Source organism: Desmodus rotundus, chromosome 12 (genome assembly GCF_022682495.2).
Source record: "Desmodus rotundus isolate HL8 chromosome 12, HLdesRot8A.1, whole genome shotgun sequence".
In the NCBI taxonomy this organism is placed as follows: Eukaryota; Metazoa; Chordata; class Mammalia; order Chiroptera; family Phyllostomidae; genus Desmodus; species Desmodus rotundus.
The window spans coordinates 65,108,486-65,133,901 of NC_071398.1; the positions used below are offsets into that span (position 1 = coordinate 65,108,486).

Here is a 25,416-nt window from a genome sequence, read left to right on the forward strand (position 1 = left end):
TCTTGATAGTTTACAAATGGTCAAGAAAGGTGGCTTTGGTCCCCTTTCTCACGATATGTACAGTGGGGTGAACAGTTGGGTGCGGGAAGGTAGCTGCCCGTGGCAAAGAGAAGTTATGAAAAGCCAGTATAGATGTGCTCCTATTATTTAAGGTCAGGCAAGACCCATGGATTCTGAAAAGACAACTTCAGGTCTATCATATATTTCCAATGAGACTGTAAGCTTGTTAAGGTCAGAGACCTCATCTTATGTTCTTGTAACTCCTAGGAATCTAGTGTATCAGTTATTAGTTTTTTCAAAGCCAGCCCTCTGTGTACCCCTTCATATGCGCGTACCAAACAGGTTTCAAGCTGCCTCGTTGCACTGGTGGCACCTCCCCCTTCCCTTAAGATTTGCACTTACGCCTGTCTTCCCCACTGCTTGAAGTTCATGGCCATGTGTGTGTTATTGTTGTGCCCTGGCATGTAACGGTGCCCGGCACGTAGCTAGGCAGATGTTTATCGATGCACTGAATCTGTCTGTGACATGCAGCGCGTGCAGATAGAGGCACAGGCGCTGCTGTGCTCCGTGTCTGTATGTGGTTGGTTGTTGGTTGGTGGGAGGTATGAGGTCTCAGGTGACTGGACAAATTGATGCCTAAATTTAGAAAAACAGAAATCTTGTTGACTTGGGCTTTTTTTCTTGACTGGTTTATGGGCATCTAAAAACTACTCTAGAATGTATAGAAACAGCCATTACACAAAACTTGGAAGGAATACAAAGACTCATGGGTGGGCATTACATTTAGATTATTTATCAGGGGTGCCCAACCTTTTGGCGTCTCTGGGCCACCCTGGAAGAAGAAGAGTTGGTTTGGGCCACACGTTAAATACATTGCAACGTGTAATCACAAAAAAAATCTCATAAGGTTTTAAGTAAATTTACGATTTTGTGTTGGGCCGCATTCACAGCCATCCTGGGCTGCGTGCGGCCCATAGGCTGCAGGTTGGACACCCCTGATGATGCTTTAAGTCAGTGCCTGGCTGGGTTCAGGGGCATCTCTAAAGGAGACCGCCCCGCTGGTCCCAGCCTGCAGGTGCCTCGTGGGCAATGTAACAAAGAGATCCTCTAGTTCAGAAAAAACCTACAGATTCTTCCCACCCCAAAATCATCTGGATTTTTCTGTCTCTCCTGGAGTTTACTAAAAGTTCCCTTGTGTTTCCCACATGCATTTCTTTCCCCAAACCTTAAGTATCCCTTAAGGTATGTATTTTTGGGTGTTCAGTTTTCTGTGGGTATTTTCCAGTTTTTGGAGACCTGCTGGGCAGTCAGAAGAGATGCCTGCATGCATTCTCCTGCAGGTGCAGGAGGGCTGTGTTCCCCAGAGAAGGGGACCACCGTTTGCTGACATGGGCAAGAAGCGCTCGCTGCAAGTTTACTCACTTTAAACTACAGGTGACAAACAAAAGGCCTGCGGGCTGAATGCAGCCGGCACCTTGTTTCTACCCAGTGGCCGCGATGAGCTCCTCGCCCCTAGTTAAGGAGTAGTTGCATTTATACGGTCCTAAAATTACATTAGGCCCTTTGAAGGCAACTGCAAGGCTGATGTGGCCTCTCGTGAAAGTGAGTTTGACACCCCTGCAAAACGTTTAATATCCACACGTACTAAACTGGTTTATATTCACCATCCTGGCCAGCAGGCATCATGCTCCTTCACACTGTATTCTCACCATAGTCCCCAAAACCTGGGGTGATGCCGGACTGACCCCCTGGCCCTCCTTCCCAGGCTCCAGCCCCAGAGGCACCCCTGCTGGCCCTTGAGCTTTGCCAGGCATGCCACCGCTGCAGGGGCCTTGGGATAGACTTCCCCCAGCTGCCATCAGGGCTCGCTCAAATGCCACCGCCTCAGAGACGACTTCCCTGGCCCCCGATCCCAGCATAGCAGCCCCTTTACTCTCTAACCCCTTACCCTTCTAGTTTTCTTCTTGGGATGTACCACACCGATAGCACATTCTGCACACACACACACACACAACGTGTGTGTACGCATATACGAGGCAGGGCAAAAGGAGGTTTACAGTTGTGAGTATGTGAAACACGGTGTTCACTCATGTATTATTATTATTAGTGATTGTGTTATTTTCCCATACAAGCAACTATAAACCTCCTTTTGCCCCACCCTGGATGTACATATACATGTATGTGTATGTGTACGTGTGTGTGTATATATACATGCCTATATCCTATATGTTCAACTAGAGGGCAAGTCTCTCCCTCCTGTTCACAGTTGCCTTGTTCAGAGTTGTGCCCTGGCTCCTAGACGGGTACCCACCACATGGTAGGTGCTAGCTGAGTATTGAATGAACGCTTCTATTTTAGAAGCGAGCACTGAGGAGCACCACCAGACCTAAACACACCCCTCCTGGAGTTCTGGGGAAGGCAGGAGCTTTTGAGCCAGAGTCCTTAGGTCATCCCCACTGTGTTCTGTCCATCACTTCTTCATGCCAGTGCCTGGCGGCCAGACTGGAGGTAACCCCTGTGCTGCTCCCTGCCCCCCAGGTGGACTTGAGGCGCCAGTGGGTTTCCCAGACTGTGGAGGAGGTGCAGAAAGCCATCTACCATCTGACCACCAAAATCAGCAACCAAGACATCCGATTCCAAGCCATCCCTTACTCCTTCATGTACAATGGGAACATTAAGGTGAGCGAGTCCCACTTGTCTCTGGGTGCCCATGCAGACAGCCCGGGAACTGGGGTGGCTGGGGCTCAGTAAGTGACAGCTGCTCACACTGGGAAGAATACTAACCGTACTTCCTGTTCCCACGGGTACTTGTAGTACTTGCCATTCACAAACTCACTTGAGCTCTCGCACTCCTGCTTTCCCACAGATGATAAGAACTGAGACTTGGGGAAGTCAAATGACTTGATCAGGCATAGTGGGCCCTGAAACCAGAACTCGTACGGGGCCCTTGACTCCAAAGCATGTGCCACTATGACGATTAACGTTTAGTGAAGCACCTGTTCATTTATTAAGCAACTGCTTCATAGATTGGGCACTGGGCAGAGGGAACTCGGGGCATTGTGGGGAAATAGTTGAAAGTGATAGTTTGCAGATCACAAGTGGGGGAAGATAGAAAGCAGAAGAAGTAGCCTTGAGAAACTACAGGAGCAGCCTGTGGGCCGTGTCCCTGCTGAGGAGCCCCGCCGAGCTATAAGCCACCAGAGCCAGCACATACCAATCGGCATTCACACAACACTGTGGGGCGGGCCACGCTGTTCTCGCAGAAATGGGCTCCCTCAAACCTGCCAACAGTCCTGTGGGACAGACATTAGGTCCTTTCCCTTTTTGAGATGAGAGAAGTGAGGCTCGGAATCACTGTGGATCCCCGGGCTCCTTTGTCTCGATTTTTTTCATGACCCAGAATAGCCCCTTTCACTGGTGCCACATTTGCGTGAGCTCACGCCCTTTCTCTCACTCCAGACTCAGCTCCTCATGCGCAAGGGTCATATTTACCGATTGCTCTGTTCCCCGCCCCCAGCAGGGTGGGGGCCTGCGGTAGACACTCAACTCCTGTTGAGTGAATGCATGAGCGAAAACAAGTCAGTGAATGAATAAAAGAGCATTGCCAGCCCAGCCCATTACAAGATCGGTGGGCATAGCAACCACCCATAAAATTCTGGGACTTGTGCCTTTTGAAAAAGAGTTCAATCTTCGAAGTTCACCTCAGGATGAAAATTGTAAAATAGACTGGATCCTGGAATGTCAGAACATCATCCTCCCACCTCTACCACCCACCTCTACGACCACCTAAATTAGACAAAAATAGACCCGGGGCTAGGAATGGAAACATAACGTCGCTTTTCCTAGAACAATATCCCAGGAAATTCCCTCAGGGGAGAAAACTTCTCCCCGTAAACATGAGGTGCCCTGTAAAGTTCCAGGTCCAGTTCACTCCTTCCCCTTGCAGATTCATGAAACCGAGAGCTCAGTGAGCCAATGTACCTGCCCGAAGCAGGACAGTGGGTGAGTGGCAGGACAAAGACGGGCCCTCTCGTAACGGGCGGGTGCAGTTCCCTGTCCACCTGGTCACTTCACTGAGGGTTGAGTGGTTAACTGAGCCACCTGGTTCATTCAACAGGTCAGCCCCAGAGCCCTTCTCTCACCTCCCCTCTCCCCTCTCCTGACTCCAGGTTTTGGCCCCGAGCCAGTTCCTTGTCACAGTCCCAGTGAGAGGCCTGGCTGGGTACCGGGAGGCCAGGGAGCAGCGCTGGCGGTACTACAGCCTGCAGGGCGCCAGGCTGCCCTGCCCCCTGCGGAACCCAGAGGGCCTGCAGCAGTGGCTGGAGGCGCAGCAGTTTGTGAAGAGCCTGTGGCAGTGGCACAAGGCAGACGTGAACATCGAGGGAGACCTTGTGCCCGCCAAGGTCCTCCAGGTGTTCCGGACGCTGGTAGAAGACGCAGTTGAAGCCTGTCACCTGTCAGGTGAGCGGCCCAAGAGAAGTACCAGGGAGATTTCCTTTTGCTCGATAAAACCTCTGCCGGGTGTCACCCCAAGCCCAGGCCCCTAAATTGAGACAACAGTCGTGTGCTCTTTGCACCTGCCTGATCCCCGTGACACGAATCAGCCCTCTTTCTGCTGTCACACACGGAATACTGGAAGTCACACCGCACTGACACACTCCTATGGGTTTCAGCGGTCCCTGCCCTGGCACGGGTAGGATGGGCTTTGGGTTATGCAGCCTTTCCAAGATACCGGCTTAAACACTTGGGTACTTTTTTAAAAAGCATGGTCTTCATACACCTCAGATCTTTGTGATTAGCACATTTCTGCTACGATACTCGGCAACGGACCACAGTTCCCCAGCGGGCTGAGCACATGTGGAAACCGCCGCTTTTACCAAAACCCAAAATCCAGAAGCCATGGGGGACTGACTAAGCCCAACAACCCCAAAATCTTAAGTCACAGTACAGCGTGGCCTATGTGCGCGCACACACACACATTTTGTTCACCCAGGTAAAAAGGTGAATTTCCACCTGGAAAAAATGGCTGATTTCCTCAACTGTGCAAGAGTACTTATAAACCAATAAGAAAAAATATGTAAGCAGACCAATAGAAATAATGGCCAAAAGAGCCATGACTTACAAAAAAAGAATGTAAAGGGCTAGTAAAAATAAGAAAAAATGTCCCGTCTAACATGAGTTTTGAGAAATGTGCCTAAAACACCTAATGGACAGACAGACGTGAAAATATCCGATCACGCTCAGTGTAGGGGCGGGCATGGTGAAGCATATTTTCTTGGAAGTGTACATTGGTGCCTACTTTTTAAAGGGCAATTTGTCCGCTTTTATTTTTATAATGTGATGATTTGGCAGTTCAGTAATTCCAGTCCTAGAAATAGATTCCCACAGATACACGAAGAAGTACGCACAAGGACACCCACTGCCGTAGGCTTTGCAATAGAGAGTAGCTGGAAAGGGTCGAAGTGGAAACAGGAAAACTGACTCAGGAAACCACGCGGCATCAGCCCAGCGGACTACTATGCAGCCTTTAAAAAGAACGAGGTGCGTGTGTGTGCGCAGACACAGTTATGAAAAATGCTCCTGCTAGATAAGTAACTGGAAAACCGAAGTCCGAGCAATACGTGATTGCATTTGTGCAGAAAGAAACGGATTTCACTGTGCATTTGCTGTCTAGCCAGGACAATCTGCAAGGTGCCGTAATGGAGCTTGCTCGTGTTTAATGGGTTGTTACTTGGGACAGGTGCTTCCACGGATTATTTAATTTGATACTGGTTGCACCCCTATAGAGTAGGAATTATTTTTCAACCCGTTTTACAAATGAAAAAATGAGATTTAGAGAAATTAAGTAACACGTTGAAGGTCACACACGAAGTGAGCAGAGCGAGCCGCAGCAGCAGGGTGTGGGCCAGGCAGGCTGGTTCCAGCACTTGCTGACTTGTCACTTTGCGACACTGTCAGCAGTGAAAGTGGGAATAAGAGATTCAAACTGGGCCGGTTGGGGAGGTGCGGGCAGTACTAGCGCTGAAGTGCCAGACATCAGCCTGTTCCTGTCGGGCGGCTCTGATGAGTGGCAGACAATGCGCTCTTTATCACACCCGGGCCAAGGAGAGAAGAAGGTTCTCCTTTTGAACAGCCGAGCACAGTGCATGAGGGGGCGTCTGTTCTCTTCTCTGAGTGAGGAAAAGCAAAATAATAGACCCCCATCCAAGAGGGCTCATCCTTATCTGTGATGAAGGAGAACGAACAAACAAACAAAAAGACTGTATCTTTCGAAAGAAGGGGGAACAAATTAGAAATGGGTTCCAGTATAGAAGCAGGAAATCTTTACCAAACATGTTTCTTTTCTCTCCCTCTCTTTGCCTGGTTGGAAAATGACGGCTTGAGGGCTTCTTTCTGCTCGCTCGACTCCTTAAGCCAGTGCCACACTGGGAAATATTTTGTGATGATAAATGCATCTGAGGGGAGGCCGGCTGAATGGGCGGTAGGAACAAACACCACATGAGCACCTGTGACTCAGACAAGAGATGGGTTAAACTGAACGCCACCAAAGCCGGGGACTAAGTAAGGGGACTGAGGCCGTCCCAAAAGAGGTGAAATGAGGGGGGTGTATGAATGGTTGGATTTCACTTTGCAATAGCAAATACTCTACCTTTTGTTGGTATTCAGCATCTGTTTCTTGCAGTTGAGCCTTCTGGAAAGAATCTATTAATTTAAAAGGAAAGGTACCATAACAACCTTGGGGGGAGGAAGGAGAAAGATAAAAGAAAAAAGCAGCAACCGTGAGATTTTTCTAGCAATGCTTCTATCAGTATTTATTTGGCTAATTGTCCAGTTTTGATATAAACACCGCCCCCCGCCAACATGCTATGAACACTGCGAAAGTTGCCCCTCCAGTTACGAGAAGCTGCTCAGAGTCACTGTCTCTTTGAACGCTTTTTCTGAGCCTGTTCGTCGTTTCCCACCAGGAAAGGTCAGCGTGCTAACAAACAGCACTGCAGTTCGGGTTGCCATGGAAACATCCGGAGGTCCGGTGGAGATAGAGCTGGCCCCTGGAGTGGAGATCCCCACCGCCTGGTCCAAGAAAGCCCCGTGGCCTCGATGTCTGACGCGCTGGCCCTCCCCAGAGAGAGTGAAGTGCGTCAAGGTACCGGTGGGCAGGCCCCGGCTCCCTAGAGCACCGACCTCAGCTTAGGAAGAAAAACTGAGATCTGCGGTTCTCAAAGTGGGGTTCGCAGACCCGGCCGTGGCCCCTGGGCCTCGCTGGAACCTGCTGAAGGGGGCTCCGTGGGCAGGGCCCGGCCACCTGGCTTTAACGAGCCCACCAGGCGGCTTGTTAGCTGCGCCCACGCCAAGGGGGCTGGTCCAGAGGCTCCCTCCGGGTCCGGCGCAGGACGCACTGCCTGTCCCGGGGCTGGTCCCCCAGCCCGGGGGTTGCTTCGGAGGCGGCACGCACTCCGGCAGGCATCATCCTTCTCAGTGGCCGCTGTTTTCCCTTCCAGTCCTTTGGATTCACCCTGTTGGCCCGTTCGCATTATCACTGGCAGCTGAGCTTCTCGCAGGCCGAGCGGGTGCTGCTGGAGCAGCTGGACGAGGACGGGGGCTGCCGCCGGCGGTGTTTCCGGGCGCTGCGGCAGCTGAAGGAGGACGTCTGGTGTCCGGGGAAGAGGCCCGTCCTCACGTCCCACCACCTGCAGGTGAGCGCGGCGTGGACCCGCCACAGCCACTCAGGAGGGGCCTGGGTGTGTAGGTGGTGAGCTCCGGCTGGGACTCCGGAGTCCGTAGTTGCCAACCCACAAAGTATTTATACCTCTTTACGGAGCGAGATACCCCGGCTGATGCATGTCCGCAGTGCCCCTGGCTGGCAGGGCACACTGTCCGCCACCTCTCTCCATCCCCATTTCCCATCTCCCTTTTCTTTGTGTCTTCTTTTTTCTGTCTCCTTCTCTCTGCCCCCTCCTTTTATTTACTCAACAAGCCCGCACAAGTGCCCCCCCCACCGTGTGCCCCAAACCTTGCCGAGCTTTAGAAATGAATTCAGCACGTGGTCTCTACCCTTGAGAAAGCTACAGTCTGGCGAAATCTTGCGAGTTGCCCAAACCTCAGATAAACTCACGGTTTTCCTCGTGTCAGAACTCAGTCCCCACGCGAGTCCAAGTGCAGCCGCTCACGCACGCACATGCGCGCACGCCCCCCACAGAGGAGGAAACCCGAACTTCTGGGTTCCAGCACCCGGCCTGGATCTGCCCTCGCTCTGCCAGCTCTGCCTCCCCTGGCTTCACACCCAACGCTGCCCAGGCACGAACGCATTCACTCCCTCAGCAAACTCCTGTTACGGTTAAACACTATGAGCCATACACCTGCCCCCACACCTGCTGTGCGCTCTATGCCTGAGGTACGTGGGGAGCCAACACAGACACGGGTCCTGCTCTCACGGAGCTCACGGTATAGCAGGGGAGACAGACGTCACACACACCGGTTTGCAGGGGCGTGTGGAATCACACAGTGCAGGGAGCGCAAAGGAGCAGAAGGATCTGCTCCGAGAGTGTAGGACAGCAGAACCCAACCTGGACCGGGCACCCAGGGTGCTGGTCTTGGAGAGGAGGCCTTTGATCAAACTCAGCTCCTCCTTCCCAAACTTCTGACGCGGGGTGGACTGGACGCTCCTGGAATGCCACTCCTGGAACGCCTTCTGCCATACACCAGGTCCGGGTGGGAGGGGTCGGACTCAGAGGGACCGCTCAGCTCCAGGCTGGCTAGCCTCCGTCGGGAGTTTCAGTCCTCCTCCCTGACCTAGGACGCAGGTGAGCACAGGTCCCTGGGCTGGCCACCTGTGTGGTGCCTTCCTTGCACGCTCCTCCTTCCCGCGCCTCCGCTCATGCGACGGACAGCCGTCTTCCACCTCTGTGTTACTCTCGGCTCTAATGTAATCTTTTCAAGGGCAAGTACCCTGTCGGTCTTCTCATCACTGCACCCCTCCTGCCTCTCTCAGTGCCACATACCTTGTAGTTGCTTAGTAAATATTTGCTGTCAATGAGTGAATGACTTCACACTTTATCAACTTTCTTTACCCCCTCATAAAACCTTGCTTTTTTATCTTTTCTGATCATCTGTCTGCTCGAGAATTTGTAGCTTCTCTGAAGTTTCTACATTTCCCTGAAAACACACCCCGGTTCTGGATCAAGGGCAAGTGCTTCTGAAGATTGTCGAATTTGTTTGATGAAGTTAGCTTCCTTCCTGCTTGTCTTTCTACACTAGGAAGAGTTAGAGCTGAGAAGCAAATTCCACTCTGTCTCATCGCAAAGCCTCATCGTTGTAACCATTGATGTCACTGCCTCACGATTAGGGTGGATGGGAACACTTTAAGTGGCATGGATATTTTAGGCAAGGTTGAATAGGGCCACCATGGCCCCCAGCCCTCGACTGCTCTCAAAACTGTATTCCACCTACGTCTAGATCATCTAGGGAGTTTCAGGGCAACTCCTTAAAGGTTCTCTGCTTCAGTCCTCCCTGACCCACGCACACAGCCCAGTAAAATTGTGCATTCTCAAGACTGGGCATCTGAAAGGGGGTTGTGTGTTGAGAAGGGAAACAGAACAGTCTCCTCCTCTAGTCTTTCACGCTTGGTCAAAGGGCAGGATCCTCTCACATTTAGGCAGTGGGGTGGACGTGGCTGGTGACAGTGTGGTGTCATCCCCGATGACGGCTTGAGTGTGCAGGGTCTTGGCCAAGGCTTTCGTCTGGGCCAGGTGGGAGAGTTTGGGTTGCAAAACAGCCCATCATGGTCACCTCAGCTTAAGTCTGATACTTAAGTCTGTAGGGTCCTCACCTCCTCCCCAAAGAGGCTCTCCCCCAAAGTGGTTTCACTTGAAACAAGATGTTACCCATGTCTTCCAAAAAAAATCTTTTGTTTTAATTTTTAATTCAATTATTTATTTATTTATATTTAGATACTGGTTTTTTTTGTATTATAAAGGAATTTTAGTATGTATTCTTGAACATAGTAAGGTATAAGAAATTTTATGTAACAAATTATTGCCAAACACAAGAACAGGGACAAAGTATTTCAGGGACTACAACGTATAATGCGCATCCTTATTTTTCCCTAAAAAATTTGGACAAAAAAGTGCGCATTATACACAGCAAAATACAGTATTTCTAAAACCCACTCAAAGGCACAGGGCCTTGATTATTATAATAGGCTTAACTGCTTCAGTTTCCTTAGGGAAATAAACGGTTAACTTCAAGAGCGGAATTAATACATTTTGTTTTGTATCTAGGTTATCTTGACTAGAATGAAATAATTTCCAATTCATCTGCTCCAAAAATTTAATCTAAAAACACAGTCAGTATCTTGCTGTGGGCCTGAAACTGTTCTTTTCCTTTTTTGTAAAGACCGTATTTTAAACCTACTCAGCCTCTACCAGGGGTGTCCAACCTTTGGGCGTCTCTGGGCCACACTGGAAGAAGAAGAGTTGTCTTCGGCCACACATTCAATACATTGTGACACGTAATCACAAAAAATCTCATCATGTTTTAAGTTAATTTCTGTTGGACCACATTCATAGCCATCCTGGGCTGCGTGCGGCCCGTGGGCCGAGGGTTGGACACCCCTGGCTAGTTAATTATTTTACTTCGTCAGTAAATGTGTACTGAGTGTCCGCCAGTGCGGGGCCAGTCCCTCTGCTGAGTGCTAGTGACAGACGTAGGAGTGAATGAAAATAGGCCTCGTCCCCAGCTCGTGGAGCTGACGGTCAGTTTGGGGTTGCGTAAATAAATACGAAAATGGCTGCTCCTGTGATCATCTCCGCCAGGAGAAATAAATGGCAAAGAGGATGTCTAACGGGTGTCAAGGGAACTAGGATCTGAGGCATGAGTTTCCTGCACAAAGAGGAGGAGGAGGTCCATTCGGCGCAGCAGTGGGCTGTGAGAAGCCCTGAGATGGGAGAGGGCATGAGATGAGGCGGGGTGGCCAGCAGGGGGAGCCATCGAGAACGCAGGGCCAGGAGGGGCTGGAGAGGAAGGATGGGACTATGTGAAGACTTGTATGTCTAATTAACACACAATGGGAAGACTTGGAGGTACTTTAGATTTACAGTTCAAAAGCAACACGTTGGCTTCAATGGGGATGGTGACACATTAGGATGTGACAAATATAGGCGCAGAATGCTTAGACAGCTGTTGCAGAGGTCGGGGTGAGATGGGGTGGAAGCCGATGGTGATATCGGAGATGAAGATAAGTGGGTAGATTTGAGAACTATTGGGTTGGCCAAAGAATCTATTTAGTTTTTTCTGTAAAATAAAGGGCACATTTTTCACTTTCACCAATAACTTTATTGATTTGGGTATTTTGACTATGTTCTCCATCTCCTGCTATTGGCTTCTAGTGGGTAGAGGCCAGGGGTGCTGCTAAACATCTCCCAATGCATGAGACAGCCCCACAGCAAAGAATTATTTGGCCAAAATGTCAAGAATACCAAGAAACTTTGCAAACCACTTTTGACACATTTGATCAGTCACAGCACCTTCTCCATATGCTGTACAAATCTTTTAATATATTTTTTTTAATAAAAATTGTTTTCTTTTTAAAAAAATATTTTTTAATTTATTTTTTAGAGAGTGGGGAAGGGAAGGAGAAAGACAGGGAGAGAAACATCAATGTATGGTTGTCCCTCATGTGCCCCCAACTGGGACCTGGCCCCCAATCCAGGCATGTGCCCTGACTGGGAATCGAACCAGCAACCCTTTGGTTTGCAAGCCAGCGCTCCATCCACTGAGCTACACCAGCCAGGGCACTTTTTTTTTTTTTTTTTGGCATTTCAGTTGTGTTTTTAACTTCCTTGAAATAATAAAGCATAGTATAATGAACATGTTGCATATTTTCTTCCATCTTCAGTATAAAAATGGCTGCACAAAAATTCACCAATTTTGTTAACTTTTTTTTTAAATGCTCAAGAATATGACAGCTGTCACAATACAGTCTAACAAAATTGTTTTAAATGAAGTTAAAGACAACTAAGCACTACTAGACCCACTGTATGAAAAAAACTAAACAGACTTTTTGGCCAACCCAATACTTGCGCAGGAGGATCCGCAGGACTGATTGGGGTTGGCGGGGGAGAGGATGACTCCTGAGTTTGCCTAACTGCTGGATGAGCAACGCTGGAGGCTGACCCAGTTTGGGGGGAAGGCTGTGAGTTCAGTTTGGACATGCTCACAGATGACTTTCAGGCTTTCAAGAAATACCAGGAAAAAAAGTCAGTGGAGAAGCCTGGGCTGGTAAAAGACAACTGGGAGTCACTGTATCTCGTGGAAGTTAAAGCCACTGTTGAGGAAGGAGGATAGTGTAAGAGGGCCTGGGGCTGAGAAATGCCAACATTTAAAGTCAGGTAAAGGAGGAGGAGAAGCCTGCCAGGGAGTAGCTGTAGTGCTGGGAGAAACCCAGAGAGTGTGTTGACTTGGAAGCCAAGTGAGGCTTAACTCAAGAGGGAAGGTGTAGAGGAGAGAATCAGAATCTGCTGAAAGGCCAGGTGAAGCGGGGCTGGACAAGGCTATTGGGTTTAGCCGCAGGCAGATTGCTGGGCCTTCAGCAGCGCAGTGTTTGAGGACTGCGACAGAAGGGTCCCTACTGGAGTGGACTGAGGCAGGGAGTCAGAGCGGAGAACTGAGAGGGTCGTTTGGAGAAGCCTGGATTGGCAGAGGTGAGAGTTAGGGCGGGAGGAGATGTGGGGCTGGGGGCGCAGCAGAGCTTTGAGAAGGTTTAAAAGCCAACAAGAAAGAGGGAGACCGATCACACTCAGTTTCTGGAAGGAGAGAGGATTCTGCTGCTAGCAGGCGTGGCGGTTGCAGAGAGGCAGAGAGGGGGGTGCCGGTGTGGGCAGAGCTATCCGGTCCGTGGGCACCAGGGCTTCCATTTTCCCTGTAAAGTTGGGGCAAAGGCACGTGCCGGGGTGGGGAATCGGTTTTAAGAAGGGTCGTGGTGGTTAGAAATGTCAGTGGAGAGTGATGAGTGAACGAAGAGGCCTAGGAGACCAGCAGGACAAGGCTGAGGCTGGGGAGCAGGAATTGAGGGCAGGACCGGCTTGCCATCAAGGCAAGGAATTGAGGGTGGGTGACCCTTTCCTGACCCCTTCCAAGGTCATGTGAGCTCAGTGCTCCTGAGGATACTCTCCCCTGTCGCTCCGCGATGTCTGACCCTGCCTCTTCTTTCCGCAGACAGTGCTCTTTTGGACTTGTGAGAAGTATCCCCACTCGAAGGACTGGCAGGTCTTCAGCAAAGGGCTCCTGCGCCTGGCAAGGAAGCTGCACCGGTGTGTGAGGCAGCACTTTCTGAAGCACTTCTTCGTGCGAAGCTGCAACCTCCTGCAGCATGCCAACGTGGCCGAACTGGACGCTGTGGCCCAGAAACTGGCCTTCTTCCTCAAGGACCCCCAGATCAGCCTGCCCTGAGGCTGCACCAGCCCAGGGGCCCTCGGACATTCCATCTGTCTTGACCTCTGGATTGTTCCAGTCAGATGCCAGGTTCCTGCCCAGGACAGAGGCTACTACAGCAGAGGAATTCACATCGGCCCAGGAGCGCGTCAGCGGGAAAAGCTGCGCCGTCAGGTGTCTGCGTGGCCTCCCTGGAGCAGAGCAGGCATTTCAGCCCTCGCTACCTACCTCTTGGGACAGCTCTCATCAAGCCTCCCCAAGCCACAGACTGTAAACTAATGACAGTTCTGAGTTTATTTTCCCCTGCTCAGCGCTGATGGGGAGGATGGAGACAGAACCCCTGAAGGCCAGGCATCAGCCTGCAGCCCAGCCGTGGTCCTCCAGCCCGCCGACCATGGGTTCGTCCTTTTTCCATTTGTAAAATGGGATTGTTAATGTGCCTCCCTGTGGGCAGGGCTGTGAGCCCGCGCTGGTGCCCTTTCTAGGAGAAGCCATTGGACGAACACAAGTGCTGCTGGTTGGTTCAGCAGCCAGAGTTTGCATCCTGGATCAGCACCTGGCCACTGATTAAATGATGGCTACTGACGTGTTAGCACGCGTGTCTTTCCCACCAGGTCCCCTGAACGGTGGTGTGAGGCTTGGGGCTCTGTCTGCTTTACTGGCGTCCCCTCAGTAGGGAAAGGGAGGTTTAGATGACGAGGGCCGGTCAGATGTCAGGGCAGCTCTGTCTGCCCCCCTGCTCCCAGCCACTGGCCTCTCCTGGCTTCGCATCAGTGGCTCAGGGGTGGGACTGCCCTGTGTCTATGAAGGAGCTCGGTGCTGTGACCTGCACAGAATGACTTGGGTGTCACTTACCTCTCAACACCTTCCTTTGCTCACTACATTCACTCCCTCATTCATTGATAAATACGTGTTCTGTAGGCACTGGGAATCAACAGAGAGCGAGAGGGATGAGGCTCCCCTGATGGTGGTGTAGACAGGAAATGAATTGCAGATACATCAACACAGTTGTTACAAATGATAGCCAGTGCCCTGGAGAAATAAACAGTCCTGAAACAGAGCCACAGAGAGATCCTTGAAGGATGAAGAGGCAAACAGCAGAAGGCAAAGGAAAGGGAGAGCCAAGGGCAAACTTGGAGGGGGCCACAGGAATCAGGTCACTTGGCCTCGGGAAGCTGGTAAGGAATTTGCATTTTATTCTAAGAATCAAAGGCGTGACTTTGGCCTCTCCTGGTATCATGACCTGAGCCTCATTTTAAATGCCCACCCTCATGTCTGTGGAGGGGGGCACGGAAGGGTCCCCAGCCCCACGGTGTGAACTTCACTGCGGTCAAGGCCACCCAGCCTGATGTCGGCCAGGACTTGGAGGAGTGCTGCATGAGATCAGCGGCTTCTCCTGGCGTTTAATCACCCCTTCTCAACTCAAGGGAATCCTTTATCACGTAGAACATGCTCCCCAAATGTGTCACAGAGAAATTCCCCAAATGCACTACTGATTTTGTAAGAAGAAAAGTCACATTTGAAAACGAAAACATTAACTTTACGAAACTGCTGTGGCCAAATGCTGGGGTCCCTGGGCTGTAACACAGGAAGTCATGGTTTTAAAATCTTCCCAAGCACACAGTTTAAAATTTTGAAAACATGGACTGATGAGGAACCCAATGTTTTATTAAACCATCAACACTCGCATTCAAATTCTCATGTTCTTAGATCTTGGGAAATATTTTTGAGAAGGTGGCGGGATAATGGTGAGTTTTCAAAATTTTAATGATGAAACAGCTGAAGCAAATTTCGAAATAGCTCTGCAGTCACAGAATGCCAAAAATTGTAAATGGGCTGTACCATTGATTCACAATGTGTGCGTGTGTTTGGAGAGGGGTGGGACTGGCATACTGCACAGTCTGAATGCGGTAGATTCTTCCCACCTTTCCCTGCAGATCTGTGGTTTTGGGGGTAGGGCTGTGGAGGTTCCTGAGTGTTCCTAGTACTGACCAGCAGAGGGCAGTGGGGGACCACATATGAAAAGAGTCGGGCTCCTACCCAGTTCCTTTTCAGACCAGCAGGTGTCGCCCTCCTCAGCCTGTAATTTACACCTGGCTTCCAAAAAAAGGGAGCCAAGGTCAGAGGATTCCAGCTGATGCTAAATAGTTTACCTTTCCTGCCATTTTGACTAAAATTCACAGTCGTTCTGCTTCTAGCTCAGATTTAAAAAGAGAGCCTAAGCAAGTATTGACTATCCTGGGGACTGTGGAATATTGAGCTCATAGTTTTGAAAAGCCTGATAATATTATTCCTCTATTATGGTCAGCATTTTTTTTTTAATTCTCCAAAAGGTCTTTTCTATCCATCTACAATCTTCTAGGCGCAGGACCGCGTTATAGTCTCTTTAGCAGAATGCTTGGTATTCAGCCCCAGTGCCTGACCTGCTCAAATGTGCATCCTCACTCTGGCATTGCAACTGCCTGTCCTGAGCAAGCTGTTCAGCTCCCAGCTCTGAGTCTCTATTTATTTGTGGATGCCATTATGGGCTGAATCGTACCCTTCTAAATTCCTATGTTGAAGCCCCAACTCCCAATACGTCAGAATGTGACTGTTTTGGAGACAGGCTCTTTAAAGAGGTGACTGTGTTAAAATGAGGCTGTTGGGGGCGGTCATCTAACAGGACAGGTGTCCCTCCCTGAAAGTAGAGGAAGAGAGGTCATGGGCAGGTGTGCAAAGACAACAAGCCGTCTGCAAGCCCAAGGAGAGGGGCCTCAGGAGAAACCAACCCTGCTGGCGCCTTCCAGGCTCCAGACCCGTGAGAAAATAGTTTTCTGTTGTTTCAGCCACGCAGTCCGTGGTACTTTGTTATGGGGCCCCTGGGAAACTAATGCAGGCTTCGTGAGAGAGTCCACACCTCCTCCCTGTGATGAAGAGAATAAATGGAATATTATTCTCTCCTGTGATAAGCGATGGATGTAAAAGGCTCTTTGTTTAGTTGAATAAATGTTTAGTATTTTAGACGCCTATCCCTCGTGGCCGTCCGTCCATCTCTGCTATTCCTGATAACTACCCCCACCCCTCAGATAAGTCCTTCATGAAGAAATTAGACACCATCACAGGGAAAACATGCACAACTTTCCATCAGCACAAATTCCAGAAACCCACCTTTTCTCACTCTCACTAACGTGGAGGAAGCATGTCTCCCAACTTCTCCACGTAGGATGGACTGACACCTTCGAGCTTCTTGGGGCCGTGTTCCCTTTATTTTCCATCGCGTCTGCTGCCTCCTCCTGAAGCTCCCTGCCTCTCCTTCAGTCTCTTGAGCTATTATTATATATGCATCTCCACTTCTTCAGCTCTTCACACTTTTGTTTATTGTGAAAACTATCATACGTGAGAGAGTCTAAGCTGTTTAAAGAAAAACAATAAACACAAATATGCTCACTAGGTGGGAAAAATAGTCCATTGCCAGTACTTTGGAATTCTCCTAGGCGCCCCCTCTGTTCCCTGGCCCCCTCCCTTCCTGACATAGGGAACCGTGATCCCAAATCTCATGTACATCATTTTGCTTTTTTTTTTTTTTTTTTCAGTTTTACTGCCTACCGTATTTCATTAACCCTAAGCCCCCAGCAATTGTAAGGTGCATCACTATTTCATGTCTAAGACAAGGAAGGTGCTACTACATGTAATTGCCAGACACCACCGATTATAAGACGCATCCCAATTTTAGATTCAAATGTGAAAGGTGTATTTTAGTATCAACAAAATAGGACCCGTGTCATCCAATGTCTTTTTAGTTTTGCCTGGTTTTGAGCTTTAAGTAAATTGAATCGTACTGATGAAGTCGTCTTTAATTTGCTTCTTATGTCTACAGTATGCTTTTTATATTCTCCCATGTGGATGCATGTGGTGGTGGCATGTTCCTTTTCACTGCTGTGTAATATTCCACTGTGAGAGCACGCCACTTTATATATTTATGTTACTCTGTCATTGGGCATTTTGGTTGTTTCTAGCTTTAGTGATTTGAACTGTTTTGATACACATTCATCCTTATACATGTTTTCTGGTGCACTCGAGTTTTTTAAGGGAATATACACAAGAGTGAAATTTTATGTTCAAAAAATATACACATCTTTAAAATTTACAAGGTAATACCAACATATTTTTTAAAGTGATTCACCATTTTAACATAGGTGAATTTTTAGTGACTTTCTCCATGATAACGGACTGCATTTTGTGTCTTTTTAAAGAATCCTTCTCTTTTCTTTGGGTAACGGGGACTTGAACCCTATATTGTTTCCTAAATTTTATAGTTGTGCCTTTCAGCAGAGGTAAGAAGTACCCTGTTTCCCACTCCAAAAATGTCAGAATAATCCCTTTGCCTGAAAGTCTGGTAACACTCATCCACGCTTGGGCCTTGTGTTTTCTTTGTCAGATGATTTTAAACTATTAATTCATTTTCTTTGGGGGATAAAGGATATTCTGGTTTTCTGTTTCTTCTTGAGAAGGTGTTATTAATTTCTGTTTTACTAGGAATTTATCCATGTCATCTAAGTTTTCAAATTTACTGGCATAAGATATTCATAAGGTTTTATCATCTATTTAAATTCGGATGCATCTGTATTGATCTCTCTTGACAAATCTTTTAGACACTTATCAAAGAATCACTTGCTTTGGTGATCGTTACATGTATTTGTTTTCTATTTCATTAGTTTCTATTTATATCTTTTGTTTTTTCCCTCTACTTTCTTTAGGTTTATTCTGATATTCTTTTTTATATAACTACTTAAATGCTTAGCTCAGAAATTCTCAGCCTTTTTTGTTTCCTCAGTATGAACCTTCCTGTTAATACTGTTTTTGTAGAACCCCACAGGTTTTGGTGTATTGTATTTTCACCTTTCAGCCCTATTCATTTTCTGATTTCTACCATTTTCCTTTTTTGACCCATGAGGGGCCCTGAATTTTTTTAAACAAATATTTCCTAGTTATGTTTTTGCTGTTGATTTCTAACTCAATTGCACTGTAGTCAGAGAAAGCAGCCTGAAAAGGCCCGGGCGATCCTTTGGTATTTGTTGAGGCCGGTGTTTAGTCTAGCACTTCTTCACCCCGCTCTGCATGTACAAAGGGGGTACGCAAATTAATGCACTGAGCCACACCAGCCAGGGCTCAGGGGGTGCAAATTTAGATGCGATGTTCAGTACATGTCAACTAGACCACGGACTCCTCAAATTTTCTGCAGATTACAGATTTCCTTACGGCTGCATTTTCCAACATGTACGGAGAGAGGGTTGTTTTCGAAATCTCTGATTATGACTGAATTTAAAACTTTCTCTGTATAGTTCTGGCAAACTTCGGCTTCCTATACTTTGAGGCTATATTATTAGGGACATACAGGTTTAGAATTCTTATGTCCTCCCAGTTAACTGAAGCTTTTTCTCATTATAAGGTGACCTGTTTTAACTACTATAAACATTTAGCCTAAACACTGATTTTTTTCTGGTAGTAATACAGTGACCCCCCTTGGGCTGCTTGGCTAGTATATCTTTTTCCAGTCCTTTCACTTTCAATCATCTTGTATCTTCATGTGGTTGATAACTGGGTCTCCTGTAAACACGACTGATTTTCTGAGACACCCCACCTGAAGCTGAGGTTCTTTGACTCCAGAGGTTAGTGCACTGGCGTCTCTTCTGATGGACCACGCACTCGGGTTTGTTGCTACTCTGTTGTCATTCACTTCCCATTTGTAAGTCTTCCTCTGCCTCTTGCCCCACTTTCCTGCCTTTTAAAACAATAACGTGTTTTCTTCCACTTTTTCATTCATTCCCCGCCCCCACTAGTCTGGAAGACTCATATCCAATCTCTGTCTTCTTAGTGGTGACCTGGGCTACTTGCACATGTGGAGTAACTTGTATAGACTAAAGTCAGATGTTAACTGATAACCTTGATCCTCTTCTTTGAAAGGGTCCTGGAAGGCTCGGCTACTACAGCTTCCCCTCTCACATTTCCTGCCATTGTGATCCGGGATTGTGGTTCCAGCCTGTCTGCCGGCTCCCCATGCACACACACACACACACACACACACACACAATGGATGTTGTTATTTTGTAAAATTCGTACTTCCTTATTTTATTTACAGATCTGGCACCATGCACTACCACTCTTTCTTGAATCTCAGACCTTGTACCAAGGATCAGTCCCCTTCCCCTCCTGCCTGGACCCTGTGCCCCAGCATTTCCCGCAGTGGGTCTGCAAGACTCGGTCTATTCCTATTTGTGGGAAATTGTCCTTATTCACCCTCATTCTTGGCAGATAGCATCTCTGAGTGTTCAATTGTAGGTTCACAACCTTTTTCTCACCCCAGTGAAGATGTTTTCCCACTGTCTTCTGGCTTCCATTTTTGCTGTCTGCTGGTCACACATGGGACTGGTTGTGGTTTCTTGGTAGGGCGTCTGCTTTTCTCTCTGACCACTTTTGATTTCTCTGCCTCCTCCTCTCTGTCTCTCTCCCCCTTTTCCTTCTTCCCTACCCACCCCCAGTCTCTTAGGCTCCCAGTATTTCTGGAAAATTATCAGCATTTAACATTGAATGTTGCCCATTCTCTCTATATTTTATTCCAGAAGGAAATCAAATTCACATGTATAGTAGATCCAATCATTCTATCCTCTATATCTTTTTAACTTCCCCTTTATAATATGCACCTTTTTATCACTCAAACCTGCATTCTCAATAATTTATGTGGTCCTGTCTTCTAGTTGACTAATTCCTTCTTCAGCTGGATCTCATTGAATATTTAATCCATCTACTGCATATTCAATTTTTAGGAGGCCTGTTTGGTTATTTCTCAAACCTCCCTGTACATTCTCTAAAATCCCTTGTTCCTGCTTATGCTGTATAGCTCCCCTTTGTTTAAACATAAGAAATAGAATTGTTTTTTATTCCATCTCTGGAATCCTAATACCCAAAATCTTTTATTGACCAGTTATTTCTGTTTGTGGTTGTTGTTGTTGTTATTATTATTATTATTATTATTATTATTATTATTTTGCTGATTGTCAGCCATAGGGCTTCTGTGTGTTTTATAAATTTTTAGTGTGAATTGTTCTTTTTTCTTAAAACTTTATTAAAGCAACCCAAGACCATTTAAATTATACTTAAGTGTTAGAGATTTTTCAAGCCAACAGATGGATGAACTCAGAAAACATTTGAGACTAGTTTGTGATTGCAAACTCAGGGAGAAGGGGTTCCCCTCACCCCCGCCAAGGTCAGGCAAGTTAGTTGCCTTTTTCATGGCAGATTTATTCCTCATCCACCCTTATTCTGAGGGCATAGCCTCCCAGCTCCCAATTTATGCAGAGACACACCACTGGACTTCCCACGGGGGTGGGCCCGAGACCCCTCGTCTGCCCTCCAGACTTGCCGGCTGCCAGGGCAGGGTCCACGTCTCTGAAAGTCCGCGCCTCCTCGGGGCAAAAGCAAATGTTAGTGTTCGCTCACCTGCCAGGGCTCCTAACGCTACTGCACTTTTGGAGTCAGTGGATTTGTTACTGTCATTCTATCTCAGAGGGATATTTGTGAAGGTTTCAAAATACATACTTAACCCGGGATTTTAGCTCTGTCAGTTGGGAGGGTCATCCAGAGTGCTTAATCTACTAACCTAGCAGGTACGTCGTGGCCGGGCCGAAGCCAGCTGGAAATTTTATTCCAGTGCAGATTCAGATGTGGCTCCGTGCCACCCTCCGTGCCACGCCCAATGTCGCTTCTCAGTTCCCTTCCCACACAACTGCCCCAAAGCCCGAGGCACTGCTGCCCTCTCCTCACGCCCCTCTCCTCTAGGGTCCCGTGAAACTGCTCTCTCGCTTCTCGTTCTGCTCCTTGGTCTCCCTTCCCATTCCTTCTCTGCCCCCCAAATGTTGTCACCCCTCCCTCCAGGGCTCAGTCCCGGGCCCTCTTCTTTTCAGAGTCCACACACTCAGCCTAGAGAATGTTACCCACTCCTGTGGCCCTAAACCTCTAACGCCACCTCTAACCCCTAGGTGTCCAAGCCTCTAGCCCCAGGCAGGCCTGCCCTGTGAGCTCCAGGAATTCCTGCACAACACCCGATGTTCCACGGACAGTTCCACCTTTATATGAGACTCCCCCCGACTTTGCTCTGGGGGCCTCATGGGATTCTCACGGAAGCTTCGTCTAGCTGATACTCTACTGGTCCTCAGTAGCTTTAATATATAGAAGGAAACATTTCTATTTTTTTTCCTAACTGTACAAAAGGAAGCTCTTAAAAAAACAAAAACAAAAAACCTGATTATAACTCTCTCCATTGCCCAACATCTCCAGAGAGTGGAGAAAAACAGACCGGTCAAATGGGGTTGGGGACGTGGGCAACTAAAATGAGAGGAAAACGAGAAAAACAATTTAAAGTGGAAAATATGGTGGGAAAGATAGCCTAAGGAGAATTGTTCGCAAATCACACCTACGCTGTGGTATTTCTATAACGTGTAGAAGGCCCAGCGATGTCACCGAGGGACTGTGTGATGAGAGACGACACGTGTGGTGGACCTCCGGATGGAAGAAAGGGATGAGGACTCACCTCCCCAGTTACTGGGAGGGTGGCCCTCAGCTGTCATCTGCTTTGCAGATAGCCTCGGCTCAAAACCTGCCTTGCCCAAGGTCACTCCCCGCTCCCCAGGGCAAGCCAGACCCGGGACTGACCAACGTGGGTGTGCACAAGCCCGGCCCTTGGGACGCCTCTGAGAGACTCCTCCAACGTTCCTGGTGGGATGGCTGAGGCCTCTGTCGGTCCTTTGTCACAGCTCAGTGTTTTCCTCCCCTCGGTCCTGCATCCGTTGTTCCCCTGACAGGCTCTATCCACCGGTGTTGATCTCAAAATCAGCCCGACTCGATGCTTTGTTGCCTCTCTGTTGCAGCGCTGATCTCCGGGGCCCCGCGCTATGGCAAATGGGCCAAGTCCATTGGTGTCCGGGGAGGACACAGCTCGGCCACTCGTAGCTCTGGGATCTTGAGCGAGTCTCTTCATCTCTCAAAATGCTTTTCCTCACCTGAGTGTCACTAGCACTGCAAACGTTGGCTGGCTTGTCTAGAGTCATCCAGCCCTGGGATGGAATTTCGGCTCTGCCACTTACTAGTCTGTAGCTTTGGTTATGACTCAACCTGGCAAGACCTCAAGTTCTTTGTCTGTAGACGGGGTAGAGATTATGCCTTTTATCCTGTGGAATCCCCGGCAATCACTAGCCCTGCAGTGGATGAGCAAATGAAGCTTCCAGCAGGGATGGTGTGGGTTTCTCGCCAAGACCCACAGTTCTGGTTTAAGCATCTGTTGGAACAAACATGCCCCATTACTTTAGAGCTTCAAGCATCTTGACACGGTATCTGATATCCCAGGGACTGCCTTGTCTTGGTGGATCGGCTTTTCAGACCATGCCCGCCCTGCTCACAACCCTCCAATCATCTCCCATCCCTCGCACACGAAATCCAAAGCTCTGGGTAATCGGGAGCCCCGCCTGTAAGCCTGTGTCTCTCACACCCATCTTCGGTCAGACTGTGTCCTTGCTCTTCCTAGAACACTGCATGCATGACTCTGGCTTCTGCGCTTGCCACGCCCTCTGTCTGGAGACCTCCCCGAATTTCCGTATATAAAATAGCATCCCTGGTCCCCGGTCCCTTCTGCCCCCCCCCACCGCCCAGTGTTGACATGGTCTACCCTCGTTCTCTGCTTGATTTCTCTCCATAGCACTTGGCACCCCCTGCCCGGTCTGTCTGTCTAGCTCTCTGTCTAGCTGTCTAGCTCTCTTGCACCCCCCAGAGCAAAAGCTTCATGAGGAAGGGACTTTATCTGTATTTCCAGGGTTGTATATTTACAACCTCGGCCACAGAGTAAGTGTCCAACACGTAGTGTATTGAATGAAAATGTTTGCAAAACTCCTTCAAATACTCCATTCTGGTCTCAAGGCTCTTGGACTTTTACATGTATTTGTTGTTGGGTTTTTTTCTCTCCTTAAAAGCAACAGAATCCTAGAATTTTCTAGCTTGAGGAGATGGATGAGGCCTTGGCGTTGAGAGTGGAGAGAACTGAGGTTCAGACCGGTTGAACAACTGGGCTCAGGCCCCAAACATGGAATCGTTTGTAATTGAAGTCTAAATGCTTTTCCTCTCAGAAGCCCCTGAAACTTCTCAAATGCAAACCCAAGAAATGTGGGAAATGAAATCTAACTTGAACTTTGGCCAGACATACGTTTTCGGTGCTTCTTCCCCCTGCACCCTCCGCTCCGAGTTGCTCCGCCAGCCCTCCACCCTGTTTCCTGTTTCCGGTTGCCAGACATCAGCGTGGGCGGCACCCCTTGTGGGACTTGGGGACTTGCTTGTGTTCTCCCCCCAGCCCGCTGAAAAGAAAATTAAAAGAGACCAGTCACTTCTTTTATCTGAATTCGGGATATACTGGTGGGTTTAAAAAACATGGGAATGTGAGAAAATTGGGGGGAAAAATAACCCTAATCACCACAAAGAGGAGACAGAGGCCAGAAGAAGAGAAAAAACAATTTGCACAAATTTTTCTCATCCCAAACGGAACTCTTGATTTCCCCTCTCAAGCTCGCCCCTTGCCTGAGTAAATGGGGTCATAATCGAACCACTCACTTCAGCTAGAACCCAGGATTTATCCTCGAGCCCTTTCTTTCCATCACCCGCCACCTTCGATCCACTGCAAATCTCTGGGCTCTGCATTCTGAACACAGTGCGAGTGTGCCTCCCACGCCCTCGGCCGCCTCCACCCCCAGGTCAAGACTTCCTCCTCTCCCTTCCAGGCTGCTGCAGGGACTTCCTCACTGGTTTCCTTGCACCCACAGTCACCCCTCCCACCAAGGTGTTCCCCACACAAAAACAGTGGTCTTTTTTTTTTTTTAATCCTCACCCAAGGATATGGTTATTGATTTTTAGAGAGAGGAAGAAAGAGAGAGAGAGAGAGACATTGATGTGAGAGAGAAAAATCAATCAGTCGACTCCCATACATGCCCCAACCAGGGACCGAACCCACAACCTGGGTATGTGCCCTGACTGGGGATTGAACTCACAACCTTTTGGTATATGGGACAACACTCCAGCCAACTGATCCACCCAGCCAGGGCCAGAGTGGTCTTTTCAAAATGCACATCAAATCCCTGCTCGAATCCTTCAAATAGTTTCCCTTTCCTCTTTGAAAAATGTGAAACTCTGCAAGCCCACAGGCCCTTCCTCCTGCCCGTCTCTCTGCCCTTGCCTACCGCCCCTGTCCTTCACTTCTTCCCCACAAAACCACCAGCTCTCTCCTGTCTGCCCCACAGGTTGTCAAAGCCCACCCCGCCCTGGCAGTCTAGCCCATCATCTGTCCCTTCCCCAGGGTGGGTTGCCCATGCCCCTGTTGGCGTGTAAGCTCCCTGTGGGCACGGGGTCGTCTCATTCGCCACTGTACCTCCTGCACTGAGAGCAATGGCTGGTGCGCAGCCAGTGCTCAGTGAATGTTTGCGTTGGATGGATGGTTGGATAGAGGAGCGAGTGATGCTGCTCCATGAAGGCACCTGCTTCCTAGCAGGGCCTGAACTTGAACTCAGGTCTTCTGACTCTCCGGCCAGGCTTTTCCCTCTACAAAGTAATATTCTGAAGGTTGAAGAATCACCTCTTTAGCTGGAGAGAAAGAAAAATTACCTCTGGCTCCGGCAGCCTCTTTTCCAGGAAGGGCCTGGCCCTCCTTGCGGCAGGTCGCACACTCCTGCTGCGGAGGGCCCAGCTGTGCAGCCGGCCTCCCGGCCACCGCCAATGGGGATGCTGCGGCACAGCAGCTGCAGCCGTCGCTGCTGGACACAGCCAGCTCAGCCAGATCCCACACAGGCACTCGTGCACTGTTTGAGCACCACACACACACACACACACATGCACACGCACACACATTTTACATTTAAACAAAGCACATCAGAAAGGAGTTCAGGCTTTGCCCCTCCCTTCCTGCCAAGCAGTGGCGAC

General features: G+C 48.9%; 1 protein-coding gene across 5 annotated transcripts in view; it reads left to right on the forward strand.

Moving 5' to 3' along the window:
* The window catches only part of MAB21L3 (mab-21 like 3), a 28,960-nt gene extending 12,320 nt beyond the window's left edge, over window positions 1-16,640 (forward strand). For all 5 annotated transcript variants that reach the window (XM_045203778.3, XM_071219788.1, XM_045203780.3 and 2 more), the window contains 5 exons: window positions 2,539-2,679; window positions 4,170-4,461; window positions 6,966-7,144; window positions 7,500-7,694; window positions 13,213-16,640. In XM_045203778.3, coding sequence (XP_045059713.2) covers window positions 2,539-2,679; window positions 4,170-4,461; window positions 6,966-7,144; window positions 7,500-7,694; window positions 13,213-13,446 — 1,041 coding nt within the window. In that variant the 3' untranslated portion in view covers window positions 13,447-16,640. The remainder of the gene's footprint in view (window positions 1-2,538; window positions 2,680-4,169; window positions 4,462-6,965; window positions 7,145-7,499; window positions 7,695-13,212) is intronic.
* Window positions 16,641-25,416: the final 8,776 nt, after the last annotated feature.